Source organism: Lates calcarifer, linkage group LG3, assembly GCF_001640805.2.
Source record: "Lates calcarifer isolate ASB-BC8 linkage group LG3, TLL_Latcal_v3, whole genome shotgun sequence".
Classification (NCBI taxonomy): Eukaryota; Metazoa; Chordata; class Actinopteri; family Centropomidae; genus Lates; species Lates calcarifer.
In genome coordinates, this window is record NC_066835.1 from 22,393,513 (window position 1) to 22,418,126 (window position 24,614).

Here is a 24,614-nt window from a genome sequence, read left to right on the forward strand (position 1 = left end):
CACCCTGGCTCTGTACCCAGATCTCACAGCAGTTTGACTGAGAATTTAAAGATGTGAACATTTTTGTTTTTTCACCTGAATAAAGCCGCCTCACCTGGACGTGCAGGTGTGATTTCAAATCAAACTTCTCTGTGAGAGTAATATTCCAGCCTTAATTTAAACCATGTGTGGTGGTTGCTGAGGGGCACTTACTTTGTTCTTCTTTGCAGATTGTATGGGTGGTGTCAGACTTGTAACTGTCTCACCATGTTAATATAAATAAAGATACAGAACACAGCACAGTCAGAGTGTGGATCAGAAAACAGACAGTCGAAACTCAAAATGAAAACAGCCTCAGAGAAACTGAATCAGAGCAAAGTGAAATGTCTGTTGATGAATGAGCAGCGTTACAAAGTGAAGCTCACCTTTAATGAGAGGGTTCGTGTCTGTTCATTGTCCGACACTGAAGTGTGGTGGAAGGTTCAGACCAAAGAAGAACTGGAAGATCTTTGTCTGAGAAGCAAAATTCTCTGAGGATTTCTGACACCTGCTGCATTGTTAGAGGACGTCTTTTTATCGCTCATAACTTTTTTAAAAATTCAACCACTGCAGTTATTTGAGTGGCAAAATATCTCCTGTTATTGAAAGAAGAAGCTGGTGCTGCCTGGGTGGATACGAGCTCCCTTCATTCACTGAGGCTGTAACCACAGTTTATAGTTGATCAAATAAAAGCACACCTTCCTTCGCTCTGTGAAATCCTGCAGCAGGGTGACGTTATGTGCAGGAATCGAACCTCCCTCCCTCCTCTCGCCTCCCCTGCTGTTTTCAGAGTCAGAAATGTATCGTGTGTCAGCGGCTAAATGAGAGGATTACCATGTCATTATAGTGGTTTGAGTCAGCAACACTCTGCGCTTCATGATGCCGCCGCTGCAAAACAAAATCTCCTTATCCCCCGGAGGAAGAGAAAGCTAATATCCTATATTTAGATGAGCATTAAGGGCCATTACCCGACAGACAAAGTGCTTTATGTGGAGCGCTCCTCTTTTGTTGGGTGGGAGGCTTTTTTTTCTCTTTTATCACAACTGAAAAGAAGCAGAGGAGGTATCATCCTTCACATCAGAAAAGCTCACAGCCAGCTCTGATGTTTCCCATTTTTCAGCTGAATGAGATGAGCTAACAGCAGGTCAGGGCGTGCAGCAGGAAAGTCAAATTTACGATATAACCTTTAAGGCACTGCTGTGATGTCGGAGCTGCAGACGGGAGGGGGAGGGAGAGTTTGGGTTTTTGAAGATTAAAAGGCGTGTTTTCTAACCTTCTGTGTTGGAAAATGTATTCATGTTGACCGAAGTGGCTTCGGTTTGGTTTAAAATGCTGGAGATCCTTTTGTCCTGCTGAGCTAAACCTCTAAAGCTGCTCCTCTTCACGGATTTTTGTTGACTGGTTGAAGTGAGGCCCAAAACAGAAAATGTGTCATGTTTATGGAGCGTGCTGTGGTGTCTGTGCGTGGTGGTGGACAGATGAATCAACGCTGATCTCCCAGCTTTGTGTTTGAGGGGTTAGATTTTTAAGTATTCAACCATGTGAGGAGACAGCGCCTCTGCAGATGTCACACGAATATTCCAGGAAACCTTCAAACGGCTGAAATGGCTTTTAAACGCCGACTGATTTCTGCTGTCGTGGTTTAAATCTCTTCACTGTATTTAAATGACAGGTTCCTGTGGCCTCAGTGTGGAGCTCTTACATGCAGGAAAAAAACTATAAAAACAAGTATTGGACTGGGTTTGTTCGGCAGATGCTTATCAGAACCTCACTTTACCAGGAGATATTAGCAGCAGTGTGTCCGTCCAGGATGTTTCTCCCTGACAGTCCCAGTCTGGAAAACCACAATCTTTGAGATCTTAAAATCACGTATCACTCAGACACGGCCTCCAACGTCTCAGGGAATATTTGTTTGGTGTGTTGTTCTGACCGTCGCCGTCTTCACTTGTAAAGCTGATGAACCGGGACTTTAAAGCATCCTGCTCTGCCGCTCTCCGCTGTAAAGTTGCTGTGAATGAGTGTCAGCTAAATGCCTCCGATGTAAAATGGCATTGAAAGCAGTTAATAGAGTTGCGGCTGTGATTAGCCTCAGAGCTGCTGCAGTGAACTGCAGTGGTGGTTGGTATCAGCGGGGTCCCGTCGGCTCTGTTTGCTCGCTGACATGATAGCACTTCCTGCAGGAAAGACCCTAATTAATTGTTATCATCATTTGTTTATTCCTGCCTGCAGCCATTCCTCATTTCCTGTCTCATCTCCACATCACGTCTCTTTCTGCCCAATTTTCTGTCACTCAGATCGTTGCCTCCATATTCTCCCCGTTCTCTTTTCATTTGTCACTTTCCCATTTGCCATTTTCTATCTCTCTGTTTTTATTTTTCTCCCTCTGTTCATGCTTTCTCCTCTGTCTTCTTTTCCATCACACTTTCTCCTTTGTTCTTGATCATTTTTTCTCTCCGTTTAAATTATTTGCTCTGCCAGCGTGATTGTTGGCAAACATCAGGTTTTTCATTTTAGAGGCTAAAGTCTAAAAGTAGCTGGTAGTTTAGAGTGAAGGTTAATTTCTAATTTCTATCTCCATCAGTCTGTTGGGCAGCTCGGTTAGCACCAGCCTAACGTTTCGTTTCGTTTCGTTTCGTTTCGTGCAGCTTAGGATAGTTTTATTCAGCACGAGATTAAAGGGACAGTTGGACATTTTGTGTGGAATGATTTCTTCTCAAGACATCGATCTCAGTTTACTTGCAGATAGCTGTCATACCTGTCTGTCCTCCCTCCCTGAGCCTGTTTCAGTGTAAGAGATGGAGACAAAATCACTTTGTTCACAGAGCTCATCTGGAGCTAATATACAGCTTCAGTTGGACAAATCAGACGGGTTTCTTCCTTCTGTTCAGTGCAGAAGTCCCTCTCTCAGTTTCCACGTGGAGAACAGTAACACAAAGAGGTAAACCATGTTTTGCTTAAATGCTGCAAATGAAATGTTGTTCTGTATACACTTGCTGCATACTGAATGACAATAAAAGTCTGTCTTAGTCTAAGTCTAATTTGGTTGCAGTATCCGGTGGCAACTAGAGGAGGTGGATTTTAGCAAATTCCCATCAAAGGATAAGTCTGCTGTTTTTGAACCTGGGTCTTATTTCTATGTATTTGGGCAGTTAGTGATTAATAAGGATAGAAATCGTTGGCGACAGTGCAGTATTTATTAGGAACAGTGAACCAGGCAACCAACAGCTGCTGCAACGTAATCCAATGGACAACTGTCCACTAAAGCACTGACAGACTCAGATTATTGTGTCTGTCTATAAGTGTCTGACAGCATGATGATAGGATTCCTACAGAGACAGAGCTTTTTATTAAAGAGGAAGATCCTTTTAGTTTAACCAGAAACATCTCTAAATATCTCTACCAGACTCCATTGATAAAAACAGGGATTTAACCAGGAGCTGCTGGAATACCACTGCTTCCATCTGTTAGTGTGTTTGTCATTGTGTTTTATTTCTGCTTCTCTAACACATTTTTCTGCCAGTGATCAGTCTGCACAGAGACAGAGCTCAGGAACCGTCATCACAGCAGCAGATAATAATCTGTGTGTTATATTAGCTTGAAAACAGTTACATCATCATTATCATCATCGTCTGTGTCGCTCTTAAGAGAAACTCTCCCTCTCTCTCCTCTTCCATCGACGGCTTTCATCTCTCGCTCTCCATCTCTCGGCGTCGGCGGGTCGTGTCTCGCTCTCTGCCATCGAGCTCGTCCCGATCGACTCCAGCCAATTTAAATTCCATTTGTGAATCTCATTTAAATTCATGTGGGACGCCTCATTGGCAGGGTGGCGATAAACATTTAGCGAGGGGCGGGTAAAACAAATCAAGAGTGTGTTTTTGGGAAGGACGGGGGAGGGTGGGGGGAGGGTTAGAGGAACATAACTGTCCACACAGAGATGAAAAGATGAAGCAGTTGCATGATGGGATTGAACAGTGTCAGATGGTCGTTGGGGATCTGCGCTCGCTGTGTTGTTGCTCTGAGAAGTTAAATGCAAACACACACACACACACATACTAATGAAAAAATCTCGCTTCAGTCGCTCTAATCTACTTGAAGATTTGGACTCGTTTCGTCATGCTCCCTCACTCAGCCATTTTAAATCTCTCTCTCTCTGCAACATGTGATAGTCTCTTGATCTCTCACCCTCACTTTTGTTCTCTAATATTTCCTTTCAAGCCTCCTCCTTTCTCTTTCCCCTCCGTCTGATTCTCTCTGTCTTGCCTTTTTCTCTTCCTCTCTGTCTCGTCTTCTGTTTTTCTCCCTCCTCTGTCTCGTGTACATATTCTTTTCTCTTTGTTTCTCCTTCTCATATTCTCTCAGGTTTTTCTGTCTCCTTTGTTTTCCTCTCAGGCTACATTCACACCACACTGCCTCATTGCCTCAATCTTGTCTTTTTTAAACAAAAGAAATCACAGACAGCAACACACCTACAGTATACACTTTTACCTTTAAATAGAATACAGTTGAAAACTGACATGATCTGCCTCAGTGGTAATGTTCAGGTTTTTAACTGCTGCAGGACGAAACAGCAAAAAAATCAAGATGCACTGGAACAGACAAAAGATAAAATTGACATTCAAAACGTAGCTGTGTCGCTAACGATAGCACTGATGTTGTTGGTTTGTGTTAGAGTTGTGTGTGGGACAGTTAAATGTGTGTGAATAGACCATGCGAGGCTGGACTGGTCAGATTAAAACACTGGCTTAGTGTGGATGGAGGAACAAGACAGAGATATGAGATGTTTTCAAATTTAGCCAGCTCTTTATAATCCATTTATCATCCATTCCTTGCCATTGGTTGTGGTTGTTGTCTCAGAGACTGCCTTCTCTTCCTTCCAAGAGTCTTATTTTGACAGCACAGCTTAGTCGTTAACAAATCTAATTTACTGGATACGGATAACAAGTCAGATTTTCCCTTAAACTCCTCACGGCTGATAATGTTGCTGTTTCTGCCCTCCACTGCAGCCAGTAAATGCAATGACAACATGCCGTGGAGCTCGTAAAGAGTGTTTCTGTGTTATGAGTTGTGTGTTCATTGAGCAGCTGCTGCATGTTGACTGTATGTCTGGATGTTTTTTACAGCCTGTGGCTGGTAATAAATGACCCTGTAAATGAACAGCAGCAGTTAAATCCAACCATTAAAATCGGCGTTTAATGTGTAACGTGTGGGAGATTAAGACATAATATATGTTCCAGATTGAGTGATAATGATTCCTCCTGTCCTGCAGGTGGCGGTACAGGCAGCCAGCAGACCATTCTCCATGAGGAGCAGTGGAAGATGCCGGCTCTGCCAGCACTGCTGCTGTCGATTTACATCGCCGTCCTGCTGCTGACCATGGCACCGCTCTCCTTCAGCCAGGCCAACACCCTCTCTGCCGTCCGGATGGGTGAGTACTCTCAGATCCAGGAAGTGGTTCCTCCCCTTTAATCATGTCACATTGCCTCCACTTTAAGTTACAGATTAGAAGGGATGGAGAGCAGCAACCTGTTGGTGTTGGTCTTGACTTGGGCATGAATTGGTATTTACAGTTTTAGGCTCAGGACTTGTTGGTCTTGACTTGGAACGTTTTGTTCTTGATTTGGGACATGTTACTCTTGGAACTTGACCTGAGACTTGACTAGGGGGTTTGACGTGGGACTTCTTGGTCTTGACTTGGAACTTGATGGGGGGACCTGTGGCTCTTGACCTGGAACATGCTTTGGAACTTGGAAATTGACTGGGACTTGACACAGGACTTCACAGCCAAAATATGATTTCTGTGTATAGACTAGTCTCAGGTCTACTCACGTGATCCTCGGTCTCAAATTGTTAACAAAAAAAATGGCGGCTGCAGCCCGATGATAGAAATACGCCCATGCTCCTAGTAGAAAGTGTCATTGTTTACCCAGAATCCAACTGTTTCTATGAGTAAAAACACACTAACACCTTCTGTGTATTAATCCTCTGTCTCCTGTTTGAACATATTACCAGACAAAAACACTCTTCCTCTGCATCACCTCTATTTTTAAACTCTCCTTCCTCCTTCGTTACTCCTCCGTTTTGTTTTCCTCTCTCTTGTGTTTCCGTATCGTTTTGTTTCTCCTCTCACCACCCACTGCTGTCTTTGTTTGCCATCTTGATTCCTCTCACACTATCTCTTTGCTTTGTTTGTCTTTTTACGAGCCCCTCGAGGCTTCCCTTTGTCTCCCTGCCGCTCGCTCCGTGTTTCCATTTCTTCTTTCTCTTCTTCCGTCTTCGTTTAGTTTTTTTTCCATCCCAGGTAGGATCATTTGTAAGCGCAAATAAACTCCACTGAAACTAGATCAGGTAGCATCTCCGTGACTTCCCTTCGTGATCTGCGGCGAGGGCCCGAGCGCCGCTCTGCTATCAGCTCCTCATCGCGCCCCGCAGAGGAAGATTAACTCCAATAACAGCAGAGACTTAACGTCAGAGGCAAAAGGTCAACTCTCTCCTCGCAGCAGATAAGGGTTTTCTTCCTGTTCGTCTCCCGGCCGCCCGATGGCCCTGGAGCTCAAATCCCTGTTGCTTTTATCACGTGGGACTGGCAAAAACCGGCGGGCACTTAAATCCAGGCTGCCATGGCAACGGGGTCGCCTGGCAATGTGTAATGGCTCACCTTTCACTCTTCCATTAATAACATCTGACTGAGCCCCGCACACACACTTATATTTGACACATGCAAACGCACACACATATACCATTTCTTTCAAGTCTGATAAGTGGAGTGGCTGAAAGTAACACAGGTCACACTTTCACCTTCACAGGTGACATTATAGAGAAGACAGACTGAATTCAGCAACGAGCAGAAAGCTCCGTCCTCACTGCCTATTTATGAAGCAGAAAAAGACTTAAACATGTAATTAAGATGATCCCGATATGATTCCATATGTTTAGTAGTTTTAATAAACCTGGACACAATGGACTCACACAATGTTTGTTAGTAGGAGACATTCAGTGTTCAGTGTTTGATTGTTTTTGTAGCATTGATCAGAGGCAATCAGATAATTATTTGCATCTCACATCAGTGAGACTGGCCCATTCTAAAAGTTAATATTAAATATTGATAAGACACATATTGTGTATAAAGAAAAAAGTCATACCAGTTTTATTTTTAAACACCACACAGCCTTTGACACTTTCTGTCTGTAGAACCTCAGAACCTTTTCAATGGGTAAAAAAGTCACACCTTCATTTAACTTAAAGTTCTTGCTGTGCACATCTCTCGAACACATCATAAATTCCCTCATTAATTTCTCTTATGAAAGAAATCTATTTATTTTTACCAGAAGTCATCTACAGTCCATCGTTACCTCTCAGATATGAAGACGAACGTTAACAATTTTGTTATGTGCATTAAAATTAACTTGCTAACTCAACTAGATACGTGACAGTTTATAATCCATGTTCTCCCTCTCTCAGTGACCTCTGTTGAGCTGCCTGTGAGCAAGATATTTCTCTCAAAGCTGTTCATTGGCCGACTACGAACCAATCATCGCAGTGGGTCACAGCTGCCGTCCCTTAGACAGCTGAAGGTCAAAATTAAACCTCATGCTTTTTCCGAGTTGTTGAAAGACATCAGTTGTGTTAAAAAAAAACTCAGACTGTCTGCTGCTTGTTTAAATTCAGCCAAATCTACCGTTCGACTGTGTTCAGGTGCATGAATGTTTCCTTTCAGCTGCACTTCTCTCTTCAGGTGGTGGAAAATCTAATTTAGTTCCACTCCAACACACTCAGCTATAACCAAATGTTTAAGGTTCATGATTCACTGACTTGGGAATAAAAAAAGGACTGTGTGAAAGTGTTGTCATTCAAGAACAGTTTTAGGAAACTGGCAGCAGTCGAATGCTGGTACAGTTTGTCCTGTGATGGACACTGAAGGGCAGATTTACCTGCGGCTGTGGCAGGTAACCAAACATCAGGAGGTGCATTAACATCTATCAGGTGCTAATTTCATCTCCAGTTCTTTTATTCTTCATGGTAAAGTCGAGGCTTCAGCCACAAATGGTCAGAACCAGAGAACCTGACGCCATTAGCTGAAGGAACAAACCGTCAGTACCTCGTCTTATCCACAGAAACAAACCTTTTCTTTTCTAACCAGCCCTTCACATGAGCAGCAATCAAATCACAGAACAATGACTGAGCTCTAATTATCAAACACATACCTTTAATGAGCAGATTCATCGCCGTCACGCTGAGAAACGACCTAGATGAGCTCAGAGATGACGGCTGTAATTAGAGGAACTGTGTGTTTATGTCTCAGGTCTCCGGCCGAGCCGCCACACCAGCTCACAGGTCAATAAATCCCAGCTACTCTGCCAATTAGTGTTCAGAGAAACAGAAACTGGAGTCAATATGAGATCAATCAGAAAGTTGACAAAGTTATCACTGCACAGAAACAGAAGACTGTTGATTCAGACAGTGTTAATGTACACAAAGATGAAACCATTAACTGGCCAGGAAACAAACACCTGCTGATGTTGACCCTAGTTTTCCCTGTCAGTCACATTCCTGTTTGTCCAGAAAGACTTCACAGACCAATCATTCTATTCCTATATTTGTGTTTATTTGGAGTTTGGGTTGGAGTCTGTACTGGAGACTGAAGAGACGTCTCCACCTCTTCAAAACACCTGATAACTAAATCAGTCGGTTTGACGTTAAACATCAGTGTTTCTCAGATTGTTAGCCGAGCTGCCGCTAATGTTAGCTAAGCTTGTTTCTAAGTGCTCAGCTTGTTTTTAGGTTAGGATTCCTTCAGTGTTCGTTGTTCACAAGGTTTCTACTGGGAGCTGAATTATTCACAGAGGGCGACAAATGGACCAGGTGATTAAACCCAGTAAAAACAAACAATATAACAGCTTCTGCTGTCAGGAGAGGCTGTTTGCTCAGCTAGTTTCTCTGATAACCTAAGATCCAGACATCCAATGACTAAAATCCTTCATCTGGTTAAAGATTATTATTATAATGTATAATCAAGCTATGTGGATTCTGTAATTCAAATATGTGTAAGAATGATGGAGTCCTTTAAATCATGTTATTATGTCCACCCTCTGCACTGATGTAAAATGTGACTTACAAAATAAAAAGAGCATGAAATAAATCTTTTAAAGTGACATCATCATGCAGATACTTTCTCCCCCAGCACGACTGAAAATCAAGTCCAGTACATAAATATTGTAGTGAAGGATTTTAACAATTCAGTAGCATCAATGTCCTTCAGCTGCAGATAAAAACCTCCATGAATTATTTCTACCTGTGCTATCAGTCATTCTGAAGGAATCATTAGCTTATTTTCATCATTAAATATCTCTAAACTACAGAGGAGCTGCTTCTGTAAAAGGTAGTTTGTCACCGCAGGACGGCTCTAAGAGTTCTCTGAAGAATTAACGCAAAGTACATTTTTCAAATTTTGGGTGTAAGTCATTTTATAAGTGAAGGTGTCAGTTTTTATTCCAAAAAGCAAATTTTTCATTTTGGAGAAAAACTCAAGCTGAATATAAATTTCATACATCTAGTGGAGGAAACTAGTGTTGGAGCCTAAAGCTCAATGTCACAGGTCAGAAACTTTATAGAATATGGACACAAAAACAAGAAGAAGACGACGACAGAGAGTTGAAGCAGAGAAATGAGAAGTAAACAGATCCTTCATTGGCCTGCAGCTTTAGTCTGAAGGATTTTGCTGTTTTGAGAAAAGTACCAAAGTTTTACAAACACACCCTGCGGCTCCAGTTTAACAAAGTATCTCTGCTAAATTACCCTCAAACTAACACTCCAGGCTTTGTGTCTGATAGTGCTGAATGTTTTCTTGTGGCTTTAAAAATGATCACTTGTTTGGATTATATCAGCGCAGGAAACTGGGATTTCTCTCCATAATTCATTAAAACACAGATCTGCAGAGTATATTCTGCATGTCATATAGTCTTTCCATGGTGTCATTCTTTGTTATTGATATAAAGTGGGTTTAGGTTGTTGGATCACATGGACTAACTGGTCAGAAACTGGGCAGAAACCATTAAGGTAAATGTAGCTCTGTTCAGCTGAGTGTCTGGGTGGTTTTAAAAGCATAAATTGACATTTTTTAAATATGCTTATTGACTTTCTTGCCCTGTTAGATGATCTGTTTGTTTACTGTGAAGCCACAGTTAGCAGCCAGGTAGCTTAGCTTAGCATAAAGAGTTAAAACTGGGGGAAAGATGTAGCTTGGCTCCACCAACCAGCAACTCTAAAGCTCACTGATCAATACAGTTATGTCTCTTTTGGTTCAACATTACAGTAACTGAAGTATAATGTCAACATGCATAGTTATGTATGGACTGTTTCTTAGTCGGCTGCAAGACAATAAATAAATTCATTTAGCATTTTAGCATGCTAACATTTACCAATTAGCACTGAACAGCAAGAACAGCTGAGGCTGATGGGAGTGTCATTAGTTGTACAGGTGCCAAAGTACCGGACGAATTAAAACTTTGACCTGATGATGGTACTAGAGGAAAAATCAGAGGATCACCAGAGTTATCATGGTTCATCCTGAGGGGATCATGAATGTCCAAATTTCATCATGATCCATCCAACAGTTGTTGAGATATTTCAGTCTGAACTGAAGTTACCATCCCTGGAAAAATCAGAGCTGAACATCCAGATTTAATGTTAAAATGACAGGACTCTGTCACTAAAGGACAGATGAAGAAGTAATGGAGGTCCCACAGCTCTCACCTCTCAGTTTACCCTGCAAGAACAACTGAATTCACCACGGGACTGTTTTCCCGCCACATCGCACTTCCTCGCCTAAACTTTTATATCATCAGAGCGGCCTGAAAATCAATACGTCTGGTAAAAACACAGACGAACACTCGACGACGTGTGCACAGAGGCATCTTGTTTGCCTCTGAAAGGACAGCGGCCACCGGAGGATTGCAGCGCTGTGATTCCACCCACCAGCCGACAGAGCGATTTGTTGTTTTTATTCTGCTTTTTGTCTTGTCTCGTTGAATCTGTCGACCTACCTGCAGCCCCCAGAGTCCAGACATCCACGCTCATATCACAGAATGTCAAATGCATGGAGCTCAGAGGTGGGAAGTGACAAGAAAACCTGTTAGTCAATTTTTAGTGAAGTTACACCGCCTCCAGGGGTGAAATATAAAAGGAGGATTATCGTTGTGTCTCAGGTTAAATCTGGAACAAAACGCACAGCGGCGGCGGCGGCAGCAGTTTGACTCACTCTACAACCTCATTACATAAATATAAGATGACGTTTCTGCACCAGCAGGCAGGAAAACGGGAGCGAAGGCGTTTCACCACCAGGGTAAAAAAAGGGGAAGTTGAAACAGCATAATTTGATATTAAATTTGAGCAGAGCTTGTTTTACAGCTCAGTCAGTAAACAGGGCTGTCAGCAGGTAATTCACAGCGAAACAGAAGGAGACACAAAGAGAGGAGTAAAAACAGAGGAAGAACAAGTTTATCACAAACTGCAACAAATGGGGTCAGAGCAGGAGTTTTTACTCTACATGACACAGAGGAGCTGGAGTACATGAGTGGATGTGACAGGAGCAGGCAGGAATAAAACTTAAAAGCCCTGAGTCTGAATTTAGTGAAACATTTTCTTTAATTTCATTTACTGTGAAAATGTCCTCAACTCACCCCAGCTGATATATCTGTATTTATAGTCCTGAAGCCCTGGTGTCTCCTCTGTAACTGAGCACAGTCACACACTGAGAATTTCCTACATCGATTTTTATGAAAAAGTCAAACACGCTCCTGGGGTTTACTCTCTGTATTCGAGTTAAATCAGTGTCTACTACAGACCTTCATGGTAGAATATGAACACTTTATGAGAGTTTAAGACAGATTCATTTCATCCATTCACTGAAGAGGACCATGAGATGTGGTTGAAAGCTCTGGAAATGTAGAAGGTGGATCATTTTGTTACACATACAACATCCAGACTTTCTCCCAACCTCATCTGTACATCTGAAGAGAGACGGAAGGGAAGATAGGGAGGATATTGAGTTAGCCAGTAAACACAGCCACCATCTTCCTCTATTCTAGTCTGTTTTTTTAGGTGTTTGTCAATCAGGTTAAAATCATCTCCAGACACAGTCTGGATACGAGACATGTCTTAATTCCAGGTGTGAATGGACTCTGTGATGTGTGGTTGATGTGAGCAGCCATGTTGCTGTGTCCAGAACAAACATGATTTGTTTTGTCTCTTATTATTTACACTGATGTGACTGTTGTGTTGATTCTGCAGTTTGTGTTCACTCGGCCAAAACATCCAATTTACCATGTGATGTTACAGATGTTCACACAGTGTGTGAATGTGTGGAGTCAGGCTGATGTTTGTGTGACAGCTCACACTCACACTGATGTTTAAAACGTGGGAAGGCCTCTTGTTCTTTTTTCATTTCCTCTAGTTTCTGCCTTTGTCTCTGTATATTCAGGAATTGGACTCGTTAAACCTCAAACTAAGCTCATGTTTCATGCTGAAGTGTTGACCTTCGTGCCACCATATTCCATCTGAAACCAACATAAATAATGACTTACAGTCTTGCTTTTGTTTCACAAATATCTTTTGTAACGAAAACAAGTTGAGGGTGTTTTATCTTGATTTTCTATCGATGAGCGAACAGTTTAAGAAAACACCTCTGCAACTTCATTGTGTCGTGGGTTTTTTTGTCAGATTCATCAATACAACTTCCTCCTTTATCTCTGATCTTAACCAGACATCACCACACCATAAAAACACCAATAACAGTTCAGTGTTATCATGGCAGCTTCATTACCTCTGTCAGACTGTGAGGAGCAGAGAGGAGAGATTAACTACTTCTTCAGAGAACTCATATTCAGGAAAATTCAGGGAAATGGTCAAAGTCCCTGCACTGCTTTATTTTTAATGGATAATAATAATTCAAGCCCATTCTTCCCCTCAGACTTTCCTGGTGTGTCTCAGCTCTTTCTGTCTCCTGATAGTTAAATGTTAATGAGCGCCAAGCTGCTAACAAAGATGGCCGCCATGGAGCTTCTCACATTACAGAAAACACCAAGAGACGAGAGAGTGGCTCCGCTCCAGAAACTTTTAGGACAGAGTTCAAGTGTTTGACCCTGTGTGATTACTTCTCTTCATCTTCCTCCTCTCTCGCTCGCTGCGTTAACAAGCCTGTGTGTGTGTGTGTGTGTGTGTGTGTGTGTGTGTGTGGTCGCAGTGACCCAGAGAACCAGATATTGTGTAAACAGAGATAGTGTCTGAACGCTGCTGAGGCTGCTGAAGAAGACTCTTTATCTCCCCTCTCATCTTCATCCTCCCCCTCCTCCCCCTCCATCCCTCAGAGCACAGGGCATTCTGGGAGAATACTGAGCTGTGTCTCGGCACCGACAAACATCATCTGGAGTTTTCCAAATAAAGTGGGAACATTGTGCAGAACAGCACAGAGCAGAGAACGATAAAGACAAAAAAAGGAGGAAATAACAAAGTAGATTTACTCAGAAATGAAACCTGAGCACTTCAATATTTTCATTTCTTCTTCCAAAAGAAAATATTGTAGTTTTGTTTCTTTGACGTGAACTCTTTGAGAAAAACAGTGGTTCATCATTGCAGCTGGAGGGCCTGGCAAACCAGCACTGACTCGTCCAGCCAAAACCTGCCTCAGCTTCTGGTCCAATTCAACATGACTTCATCCATTCGCTGGGCAAACAAATACAGGAAACCAAAGATTCCATGAGATCCATGAGACAAAATGCTCTCAGATTCTCCTGTAGTGTGAGGTGTGTTCAGAGTGATTTTACTCTCCCTGATCTGCTCTGAAGACCATCGATGTTCAATATTTCTGATCAGAAATCCTGTTGTGTGGGGGAAACACAGAGGAAAGCCGAGCACGCTCTCTGTGGATCATCCTGTGGAACGGAACGATAGCCAATCAGGAAGCAGCTGACTGAAGACAGAAGAACAGCAAACGAGAGACATCGTCCTCCGCCATGTTTGTTTCCTCTGAAGTCATGTGTGACCGTGTGAGATTTGGAATTTTGAGAGTCCAGACTCTGATTGTCGCAGAACACCAATGGCCTTAAAGTTCGCCAAGTCCCTGACGTTCATTGGACGTTCTCAGGGCTCAGTGTACTTCGTTGGGTTCCTACGTCCGGCAGCATTTTCCACACAAGTGCAGTCATGCTGTAACGTTTTGTAGTTCAAACAGTGTTCAATCTTTGTTCAGATATAAACCTGCCCAGTCCTTTCTGTCTGCGTCTGACTCTTGTGGTTTTTTGCGAGTCAACAGGTGCCAACAACAAATCGGAGGTCACCTGTTTGAGCTCATTGCTCCATCACTTCTACGCAAAAACACTGAAGCAGTCAGAAACATCCCCCACCTCCTCCCACCCCTTAAAAAGGAAAACACTAAGTGAACTCTTTGTTCACAGACTCGCAGACGTGGGCAGATGTTGAAGTTACACAGACCTTTACAGACATGTAGGTTCAGGAAAATCAGGGATTAACTAAAGAAAAGAGGATTTACTCGGCCTGCATGAGAGAGAACCTTGACTTCTGTTGTTCTTGCCTTTTCTTCTACTCCCCAAAACTGGAGGCTGAGTTTTCTGCTCAACAGCAAAGCCAGCTTTTATTCTTCATCTAGTTCTTCACCTACTCAGAACGTTTTTATTACACTGGGGTCATGCTACATTTACATAAGTAAGGATTTAAATACATATACTGTTCTACCACTGAAGATCTTATAACTGCATTAAAAGACTCAGATCTGTCTGTGTCAGTTTGACGGTTCCTGATCGTATTTCTTTGTTTGTTTATCCTGTTAGTAGTAGTAATCCTGAGGAGCTGAACACGCCACAGTGATTCACAGAGCATCAGATTGCTCAGCACAAACCATCTGGCTCTCTTTGTGTTTTCCTAAACTGCAAAAAACCCACAACAGTCTTTTTTAGGAAGGACACGATAAATCGCCTCCTAGTTCGCCCCGAGAGGCGTTAATTATTTAAGAAACACAAATCAAATCCCGAGCAAACCCCGGCAGCAGCAGCAGACTTTCTGCTTGTTATTGAGTCTCAGCAGCACATTCACTTTGATTTTTAGTCTTGTTGTGCAGCGTCTTTGCTCTGCAGCACTACAGCTCAGTGTCCACCCAAACAGGGAAATGAAGGATGAATTAGACTGGAAACAGAATCCATCTTAAGGCTCATAATCAAGTCTTAAGCCTGGAATTCTGTGTAAACAAGTGTTGCTCAGGTGTGTTATTCAGCTCAGGTTGCAGCAGCAGATATTATTTACTTCCTGGTATTAGAGTGTGATCTGCCTCTGGATGAATAAACTACCTGATCACACTCTCTCCTGCATTTCCATCTGCTCTCTGTGAGCGTTCTCATCGTTTGCATTCTGCGCGCTCTCCGATCGCACCCTTCACTTTTTTCTGCTCAATATGCAAAACAGGCGGGTCAGCAGGAAGGGGGGGGGCAACTAAAATAAACATGGCAGGTGTTACTGTACGCTGCCAGCGGCTTCTCTTTTCTTTACCATTTCTAGTACGTTGGAAATAGAAATGATGACGAGTGATTTTTATTCACTGCAGCTGCTGTGAACTCTGCTCTGCCTCTGAGTGAAGAACCTGTTTTTGGTTCTGGTTCTGCTTTCTCCTCTCGCTGTGCACAGGTTGTGTTTCACCTGGATGAGATCCAAGCATCATTGCCCCAGTTGGTACTCTGTTTCCTACATATAAGCTGGTATTTATAAAAGACTAAAACAGACCTCAGACCAGACACTTTTCTAGAAATATCTGCAGGAAGAAATTAGAATGTTATCATTGTTTTTATTTAGATTAGAGCCGTTATTCCCCATAATTATCTTTTCATTTTAATTTCAATTGTTTCAACCACCACCAACAGTCTTCACCCATTTCTGTCTAATGGCTGGAGTAGAAACGAGACTTGTTCAAACAGAACCAGGTGTAAATACAAATACAAATCTGATGACCAGAGTGTGTCTGAATATTTCTGTCTTTGTGCATTAACACAGTTTAAGTGGAAAGGTTTTGGCCCCCTGGTGTTTATATGTTTACAACAAACCCATAAATGATGTCTATATTCAGCTGCAGGTAGCTGTGGTGCCCGTATTATTTTTTGTTGATTATTATTTAAAATGCTTGTGTCACTGTTAAACAGGCAAAGACTCACCTGAAATATTTGTAGTGCTGTACTCTTTGTTGCCAGTAGATGGCAGTACCAGCTTTACTGTCGGAATCCGTTACTGTCAGAACAAGTTGTAACAGTTGTAACAAGGCACCATATGCAGTTATTTTAGGCTGATTCTCATTCATAGCGTTTGATGCTTGTTTTATGAATGTGAAGTATTAATGTTAGCTAATAGCTAACAGCTAGCTCAAATAGCTAATATAAACAGATGGGGTTTGCTGCTTTCAGACCCCACATTAATGTTAGTGATTTCTTCTCATGTAAGATGATGTGTGGGAAAATGCTGCAAATTATAAAGTGTTATTACAGTAAATAGTATATATTACAGTATGTTAGCGCACAGGCTACATATACTGATAATTCCTCTACTTTGTGACAGTTTACTTTGAGATATCAAATTGTTTATTTGATTTTTTCATGACTTCATGACTCAATGTAAGAGTCAACATCATCCTCTCATCAGTATCGCTACAATCCACATTTTTCACACTAGAATTCAGGTTGTTTGTTTCCTCAGCCTCCAAAAACAGTATCTTAAACGGTAATCTTCTGTCCAAAAATACCATCAGAACAATGGCACTTGTCAATGTGTGTTTTAGTGAGGAAGTTTAGAAAGAACTGAGGACAAATGGCATCTGAAGAGCCTGTCTTTGGGATGAAGGGGATGCGTATAAATAGCCCTATTGGCTGTCAACGTATCGTAGCTGTGGGGCGATATTCTTCAGTCAAACAGAAAATGCAAATGGAGAGGTGGGTGTGAAGTGAAAAGTTTCTCCACCTCACTACTGCAAAAAGAGTTTTCTGTCTGAAAATAAAGTGTTTTAGTTTCCACAGTGGATCTGAAGCCATTTTAACTCTATGATTTTGAACTCAGGCAGAATTGGAAAAGTGAACTACATGACCCAAAGCAAACACATTTTCTAATCTCTTCCCTTCTCGCTCCCTGCAGCGGCCATCTTGGACGACCAGTCAGCGTGTGGTCGTGGCGAGCGTCTGGCGCTGGCTCTGGCGAGGGAGAACATCAACAGTCTGATGGAGGGCTCCTCCCAGGCGAGGGTGGAGGTGGATGTCTACGAGCTGCAGAAGGACTCCCAGTACGACACCACCGACACCAGTGAGTCTCTCTCCTCTCTCCTCTGTCTCTTCCTCATCTCCCTGAACGCGGTGGCGCCGAGCTTCCCCTCCAGCTGAGTCTGCTCTCCTGACATTTCCAGCGAAGCTAAACTTCAGTAAGCATTCTCTGTGAGGAGGCAGAGCACAGCGATAAAGCAGCAACCTTTATTTAACAAGGCAGGTCAATAGTGCAGGGGGTGCAAATGGCTGTTCTACACTCAGTGAACCTGCACTTTAAATATCATGTGTTCGACAGAGCTGCACACCAGGGAGCAAACAAGCCTTCAAATATATTAAATTAGGAGGTAAATGTTCTGAAAAACACCTTAATGATCCTTTAATCTGTACCAGCACCTGATAATTGACTTGTCACAACAGAAAAGGTACAGGTGTAATTAACAACCCCGTCGCAGCAGTTACGTGTCGGTGCTTGGTGAAAACATAATGTGGGAGCTCTGCTGTTATTCTGTAAATACAACCTGTACTGTACAAACCAGCCACACACCACCTGACACCAGAGACCAGGTTCACATCCTGAGTCCAGTCTGTGGTTCAGGTTGTGTCCAAAGTCACTGTGAATGTTTTCTGTGGGTCATTCTCTAACCTGAACCAGGAAATGACCCTGAAGTCTCTGAGTGTCAGCCATGATCAGAGCTGGTCCAGGTCTCTAAATGTCAAAGGAAAGGAGCTTCAGTGCTTCCTATCTTATCTCCTTTAGCAGAGGAGACACTGGAGCTTCCTTTTCATTCCATGCGGCTGCAGCGTTTAAAGCGACGCACTGCTGCAGATCCACCAACATGTAGACACAACGGAGCTCCGTATTGTTATAGTGTTGGACAGGAAACATCATTGAACTGTAGCCTGTGTGTCTTTCAAGTGATATAAATAAAGTTAGTTTAAAAAAACACCTAGTGTGAGTACAGTCAGATTCTCTCTTTTCCTGACTCCTCATCAGTCCTTCACGTCTTTCCATGACGTTTTCCATCGAGCAGATGATCTCAGCTGACACTGGGAGACAAAACAGATTTACGTTTGCACTTCAGCTGTAAAGAAGCATCAGATATTTTCCTCCTGTCCTGCTCTCAGTCTGCTGTGAGAAAGGTTTGCTAAGGTGCTGAGTCAAAATCAAGAAATGTACTTTTCCCCCTACATACTTATTATTCCATGCACACTGTTAACAGACAGATGTTAATGTTTGATGAATTCTTGACTCCAGATTTTGACTCGATTCATTTCACACTCTTGTGTTCGTCCTTGTTAGTGTGTGAACACACAGCACAGGTGTGAGGCTGCTGATTAAACCTGAACTGGTCACAAAAAGTTCTTAGGATGAACGAGAACAGAGACAAAACAATGGAGGCAGAAAACGCCTGACTGCACTGCAGTGACAGATCAAACCAGAACTGGTTCATATCTGCTCAGACAGACAGACAGAGAGGAGGACAGACGGATGGTGTTTTACAGATTCAGAGTGTGGAGCGGGGTCATCGTGACCGAAGAGCTCGCGGCGTTCTGCACGAGCAGCTGCTGAGGACGTTATTGATTATGAACTGCCAGCGGCACAGAGAGAGAGAGAGAGAGAGAGAGACTTCCAGATGGAGAGACAGTTAATGTTTTCAAGTCAGAGCAGAGCAGCACACACAGATATAAACTGAGAGGAAGCTGGTACAAAGTGTACAGTACAGTCATGGACAGACAGTAAGTAATAGAGCCACAGTGCAGTTATAAAATCATCCACACTGAGTCAGGTCCACGTACGTTCTGTTCTCTCTCTCTCTGTTCTTAAATCCAAGAAAAACAAGGTTGTTTTTTTTCTTTAATTTTTATTTTATTATTTCAGTCTAAAAAAAAAAGCACAGATGTGAGCAGATGTTCCAGTCTAAATGAGACTGAATCAGTTCTGTTGCCTAAAAGCTTTTCTGTCTCTCGCCTGCTGAGTGGGTGTATCTTTCAGAGTCCTCTCGTCTTTGTAGATCAGAACAAAAGGAAACCAGAGCTTCTGGCTACAGAAAAACATCAAGTCGCTGTTTGAATTAATGACGACAGGAACATTCGTTCTGTGTCACTCTCATCTTTGACTCACCTGTTCTCGTTTCTCTTGTAACTGTAACTGTACCTGTAACCAAAGATCGAGATCTTTGAACCTGGAAAATAAAGTTTTCAACATTAACTTGAAACCTCCCCGGTGGTAACTACATCACATCACTGACTAAGTGAAATATTACCGTACACTCACAGGGTACAGCTTTACACTTCATACTGCACTGTTTGCACTTTCACTGTTTACCTGCCTCATCCAAGCACCTTTATTCATTATATACAGACAAAGGACGCTGCCTCATCACATTTACTGTGTTTATAAACCTACTTGTTTTCTATTGCTGCTGGTCTCTCAGAGTTACCAGACATTATTTCTCTACAGGCAGCTGTGACTTCTTCTTGGTTTGGTTTGTTTGACAGGACGATGTTCTCGGGCTCGACCCCCCGAACACAAAGACGTCAAATTTATTTCAACATCTGATGCAAACCTGTGTTTTTGTTTTTTCTTTGTCAGTGTGTCAGATTCTGCCCAAAGGTGTGGTCGCAGTGATTGGACCCGCCTCCAGTCCCGCCTCCGGGTCCACCATCAGTCACATCTGTGGGGAGAAAGAGGTGAGTCACATCTGGCCTCAAGTTAAGTCAGTTTTTACCATTACCTACTAATACATTTTAAATGTAAGTCGAGCAGGATCGTGGCAGCAGCAGGAGGCTTCATCACAGATCAGACTCTGCAGCTCCGGACGCACAACAAACAGAGTGATGCAGCCATTTTAAGACAGTTCAGAGTAATATCGTCAGCAGGACAACATTTACTAAATACTGAGCTTAACTGATGCATCATCTCGATCCAAGCAAAGAAATCTCTGCTCTTACTTTTCACCGTTGCTGTTTCTCATTTGTAGTATTTTCTGCAACTGAACAACCAACAGAATATCTACTTCCTGTTTACACTGAGGTACATGTGTCCAGTGTACGTGAAGGATCATGTGATCTGTTTTCAGACGTGTTGGTATGGAGACAAAGACAAACCCTTCACCTCTCAGGCAGCAGGTGCCAAATGTCTTTATGGATTTTTAAAGGGTTTAACTTCTGTTTAACCATTTTCCTGCCTGAGTGAATCTACATGAGTCCACGTCCGTCTCTCTTTAAGCCTCTAACCGTCCTCATATCCTTTTCCTCTTCCCTGACAGGTCTCATATTATTGAATTCTCAGCTTGGATTTAAAATAAGCTGTGCAGATCAGAGCAAAGCCCAGTTGAGCTAATTACAGTTTAACGTTTGAAGCTCTGCAGGTGTGAACTGAGGTTAAAAGCACCGAGCGCTGGATCACACAGGACATTTGGCCTCTGACCCTGTTTCTCATTCATCACTGATGTGATTAATTTTTCAATTTGTCATTAATTTTTCAGCTTGAATACAGAAACTGTCAGTCACAGGACCTTTGCTCTGGTTCACGGTTCCTGAACTCCCTGAAATGGTTCCTGGGCCTCTGGTTTCGAATTAAACAACAAAATAAGTCAGCAGCTTCCTAAACTCTTACTGAAATAACTTCTGTGGCTTCCTCAGCCTCTTCTCACGGTCAAATGAAAACAAGATGCAGTTAAGGTTAAGGTTCATGGTCACCAGAGGGAGACTCATCATCTTTCCATCAGGACAAACTCTCCAATCTGACGAACCTCCAAAATAATCCTCCCCATCAATCCTTTGATATGAATGTTTCTCTCTGTGTGCAGGTGAACTTCAAACTCTCTCTGTGATTGATTTCTGCATGAAACACTTTTCTAATATCGCTGATGATCGGGGCCTCGCTCTGATTTCACATTTTCTTTTTGAAACAGAACAAAGACTCGATTATCAGCGAGTGTCAGGCTGATTAAAACTTTCATTTCTGTTATCTGAGCTCCTGTAAAGCTTGTGTGGTTTGATGATTTTTTAAATATTTGTTCCCTTGATGTCATCACCTCCCTTTTTCTTTTCTTCTTTTCTTTTGATTTATGTGCATTTCCTTTTCTTTTCACTCCTCCTCTCTTGTCCTCTCCTGACATGAAGATTGACCTGAATTAAACCCCTGAGCTGCCTTCTCTCCCTTTCTTTTCTTTTCCCAATAACTCCTCTTCCTCCTCCCTCGTTCCCTCAGATCCCTCATGTGAAGATCGGTCCGGAGGAAACCCCAAAGCTGCCGTACCTTCGCTTCGCCTCGGTGACGCTCTACCCGAGCAACGAGGACCTGAGTCTGGCCATCGGATCCATCCTGCGCTCCTTCGGCTACCCGACGGCCAGCCTCATCTGTGCTAAAGCAGAGTGTGAGTCAGTCTGTGAAGAGTGCGTTTGTATTTTCTCCTCCGCATCTCTTTATTTCCTCTGTTCGGTGGCGACAGCACAGCCTCGTCTACTTCAAGGCTGAAAACGTTTGATTCTGGAGCCGCTGCAGCTTCTCTGCTGCTCCTGTCTGATTAGTCCTGTTTATCTGCTCCGCTCCGGATGTTGAGTCTGTGCAGTGTTTTCTGCTGGAAACTGGACTCGTCTGACAGGATAAAGTTCATTTGCACTTCCCTGATGTTTCAAGATGAAACGTGAAAATGAGTTTTGTCTTTCAAAAGAACTGCAGTTTGATTTGTTAAGGTGTGTTGGGCTGATTGGACACAGTGAACTAAATGAGGGAAACACTTTGTAAAAGCAGACTGTAAATATAAAGTGTGACTGATCACGTCGTCGATTGTATATTAGTCAGATCAATCCACATTATCTGTATGGGATCAATACTGGGTATCTGCAGACAGCAGCATCAGCAGAGAAAAGGTTTGATTCATTTAGATCAATACTGTTCAAAGATGTGATTTCTGCCTTCACACACTGCGGGTGTTTTAACATTATGCAGAAAAAACAGCATCATTTATTTCAGGAGGAGATGGACTTCTCTGAGCTTTTGTTCTACAACCAGCACATAAGAAGCACCTTAAACCAGTTTGTGGATCAGCAGAGTCCTCAGACTGGATTAGAGTCTCTCTGATGAGCTGGATTGTTGAGGGTCGATCGTGTAAAGATGCTGATTTATTTATTTATTTCCTCAGTAATCTCATCTCCTCATCTCCTACTTTCCTTCCCTCCCTCCCTTACTTCCTCTCCTCCTCCACCCCCCTCCCCTGTTTTTCCACCCGGCTGGGCTGCCCCGGCTGACTGTTTTAATGCTCCTCTGCTCCCTCAGTCTTCAGCTGTATCCTCGGCCCGTTAACGGCGGCGTTTAACGGGCCTGTATTGTTGCGGCAGGCGGTGCTGTCAGCCAGTTAAACCCAGCAGAGCCGTGATGAACGCTTTATGGCGGCGATTAGTGGAGACACGCCTGCTGCCTCTGTCAGGGACGACGAGGAGACGAGTCCAAGGCCGACCGCCTCTGAATGTTAACACCGAGATGATGCAAGCGCAGCAGCCTTTTCTAAAAGTGACTCAGGAAATATTCTAATCATGAAACTTCCACATCTTTTTAAAAACTACTTCTCCTCCGTTAAATGTATTTATATTTTCATATTTGTACCATCAACTCAATAAAACACACTCATCATGTTCCTGTGTCTTAGACAAACAGTTACAACAGCAGAGAAGGAAAACGCATTCAAACCACTTTGGTCCAAAGAATTTGATGAGATTTGAAAAAGGTTTCATCATCAGGTCCCAGAGCTCAGTGTCATGTGAAACACTGATGTAAAACAGAAAATCCTCACATCTGAGAAACTGGAACCTGCTTGAAAAATGAATGAAGCCAATAATCCATCACTGCAACTGTCGCTGATATATTAGGCAACGATCAGCTAATCAATAGTTTCACCACTAGATCCAATACTGTGAAACCTGCAAGTAGTCCCAGTGTTACATGAGGGGATTTTATAACCTGCAGGATGGGAACAGTTTTCTCTGTTACTCTGTTATTATCAGAAAACAGCTCTATATATCACCACCAGACTCCATTGACAAAAACAGGAATTTAACCAGGAGCTGCTGGAATACCACTGCCTCCATCTGTTAGTGTGTCTGTGTTACTGTGTGGTACTTTTACTTCAGTAAAGTATCTGATTACTTCTTCCACCACTGAAAGTCTCACAGTAACACAGACACACTAACAGTTTCTGGTTAAACTAAAAGGATCTTCCTCCTTATTAAAAAAGATGTAGGAATCCTCTCATAATGTTGTCAGATGATTAGAATAACAGTCTGAGTCTGTCAGTGTCAGTGGCTTTGACAGTGATGACTACACATTACAGCAGCTTTAGATTACTGCACCGAGTTTTGTCCCAATCGATCATTTACATCCAGAGACCCAGGTTCAGTAATACAGGAGTTATCCTTTAAATAGTACATGAAATGAAACTTTATATTCTGCTTAAAAATGTCACTTTGTATTAATGGGCAGTTAAAGTGAATCCAGTCTCCTCTGTGAGGACTCATGGGTCCATGTTGATTCTCTGAGGGGAAAATTAATGGACTTTCCACATAATCGCCATTATCCCTGTGTGTGTTTATTGCCTCTTTTCAGGCTTGGAAGTTTTTAGAGCAGCAACAGTTATTTGTCTCTCTAATGACTCTGAGTCCCATCAATTCCTGGGCCCTTTTTTTCTAAGTCAAAGCAATAATTTTACAAGTAAACAAGATAAACACTCGAGAAACATTTCTGGACTCCTGTCTCCGTTTCAGCTCCACAGACGTCCTGAGAGTTTTAACGCAAACAGAATTCCATCTTTATGAAAACCGGACATATTTATTGATGTTGGTTAATGAGGTTCTGGTTCTGGTTCTTTCCTGCCCCTGTAGGCCTGCTGCGATTGGAGGAGCTGGTCCGGCGGTTCCTCATCTCCAGGGAGACGCTGTCGGTGCGGATGCTGGACGACAGTCTGGACCCAACGCCTCTGCTGAAGGAGATCCGAGACGACAAAGTGGCCACCATCATCATCGACGCCAATGCCTCCATCTCCTACCACATCCTCAGGAAGGTCAGGGCCAGGGTTCTACACCACCTCCACACTTTTACCTCACCGCTCCCTGCATTATCAGAAAAGTAGTGATCAGACAGAGGGTTATTTTAAAGAAGGGAGCTGAGAGGAGCCCTGAGACGTTCAGTGTCAGGAAAAAGTTCTCGTATATGTACAGTGCTGCTCACAGCCTAACTAAGTGTTGTCCCTCACCGCTCCTCCCGTCACTGTCACTGTATGTACGATACGCTAACGT

General features: G+C 42.8%; 1 protein-coding gene across 1 annotated transcript in view; it reads left to right on the forward strand.

Moving 5' to 3' along the window:
* Positions 1-24,614, forward strand: part of LOC108891786 (glutamate receptor ionotropic, kainate 5) — a 154,475-nt gene that overhangs the window by 92,830 nt on the left and 37,031 nt on the right. The window contains exons 3-7 of the mRNA XM_018689104.2: positions 5,285-5,443; positions 17,194-17,358; positions 19,912-20,009; positions 21,535-21,700; positions 24,201-24,379. Coding sequence (XP_018544620.1) covers positions 5,335-5,443; positions 17,194-17,358; positions 19,912-20,009; positions 21,535-21,700; positions 24,201-24,379 — 717 coding nt within the window. The 5' untranslated portion in view covers positions 5,285-5,334. The remainder of the gene's footprint in view (positions 1-5,284; positions 5,444-17,193; positions 17,359-19,911; positions 20,010-21,534; positions 21,701-24,200; positions 24,380-24,614) is intronic.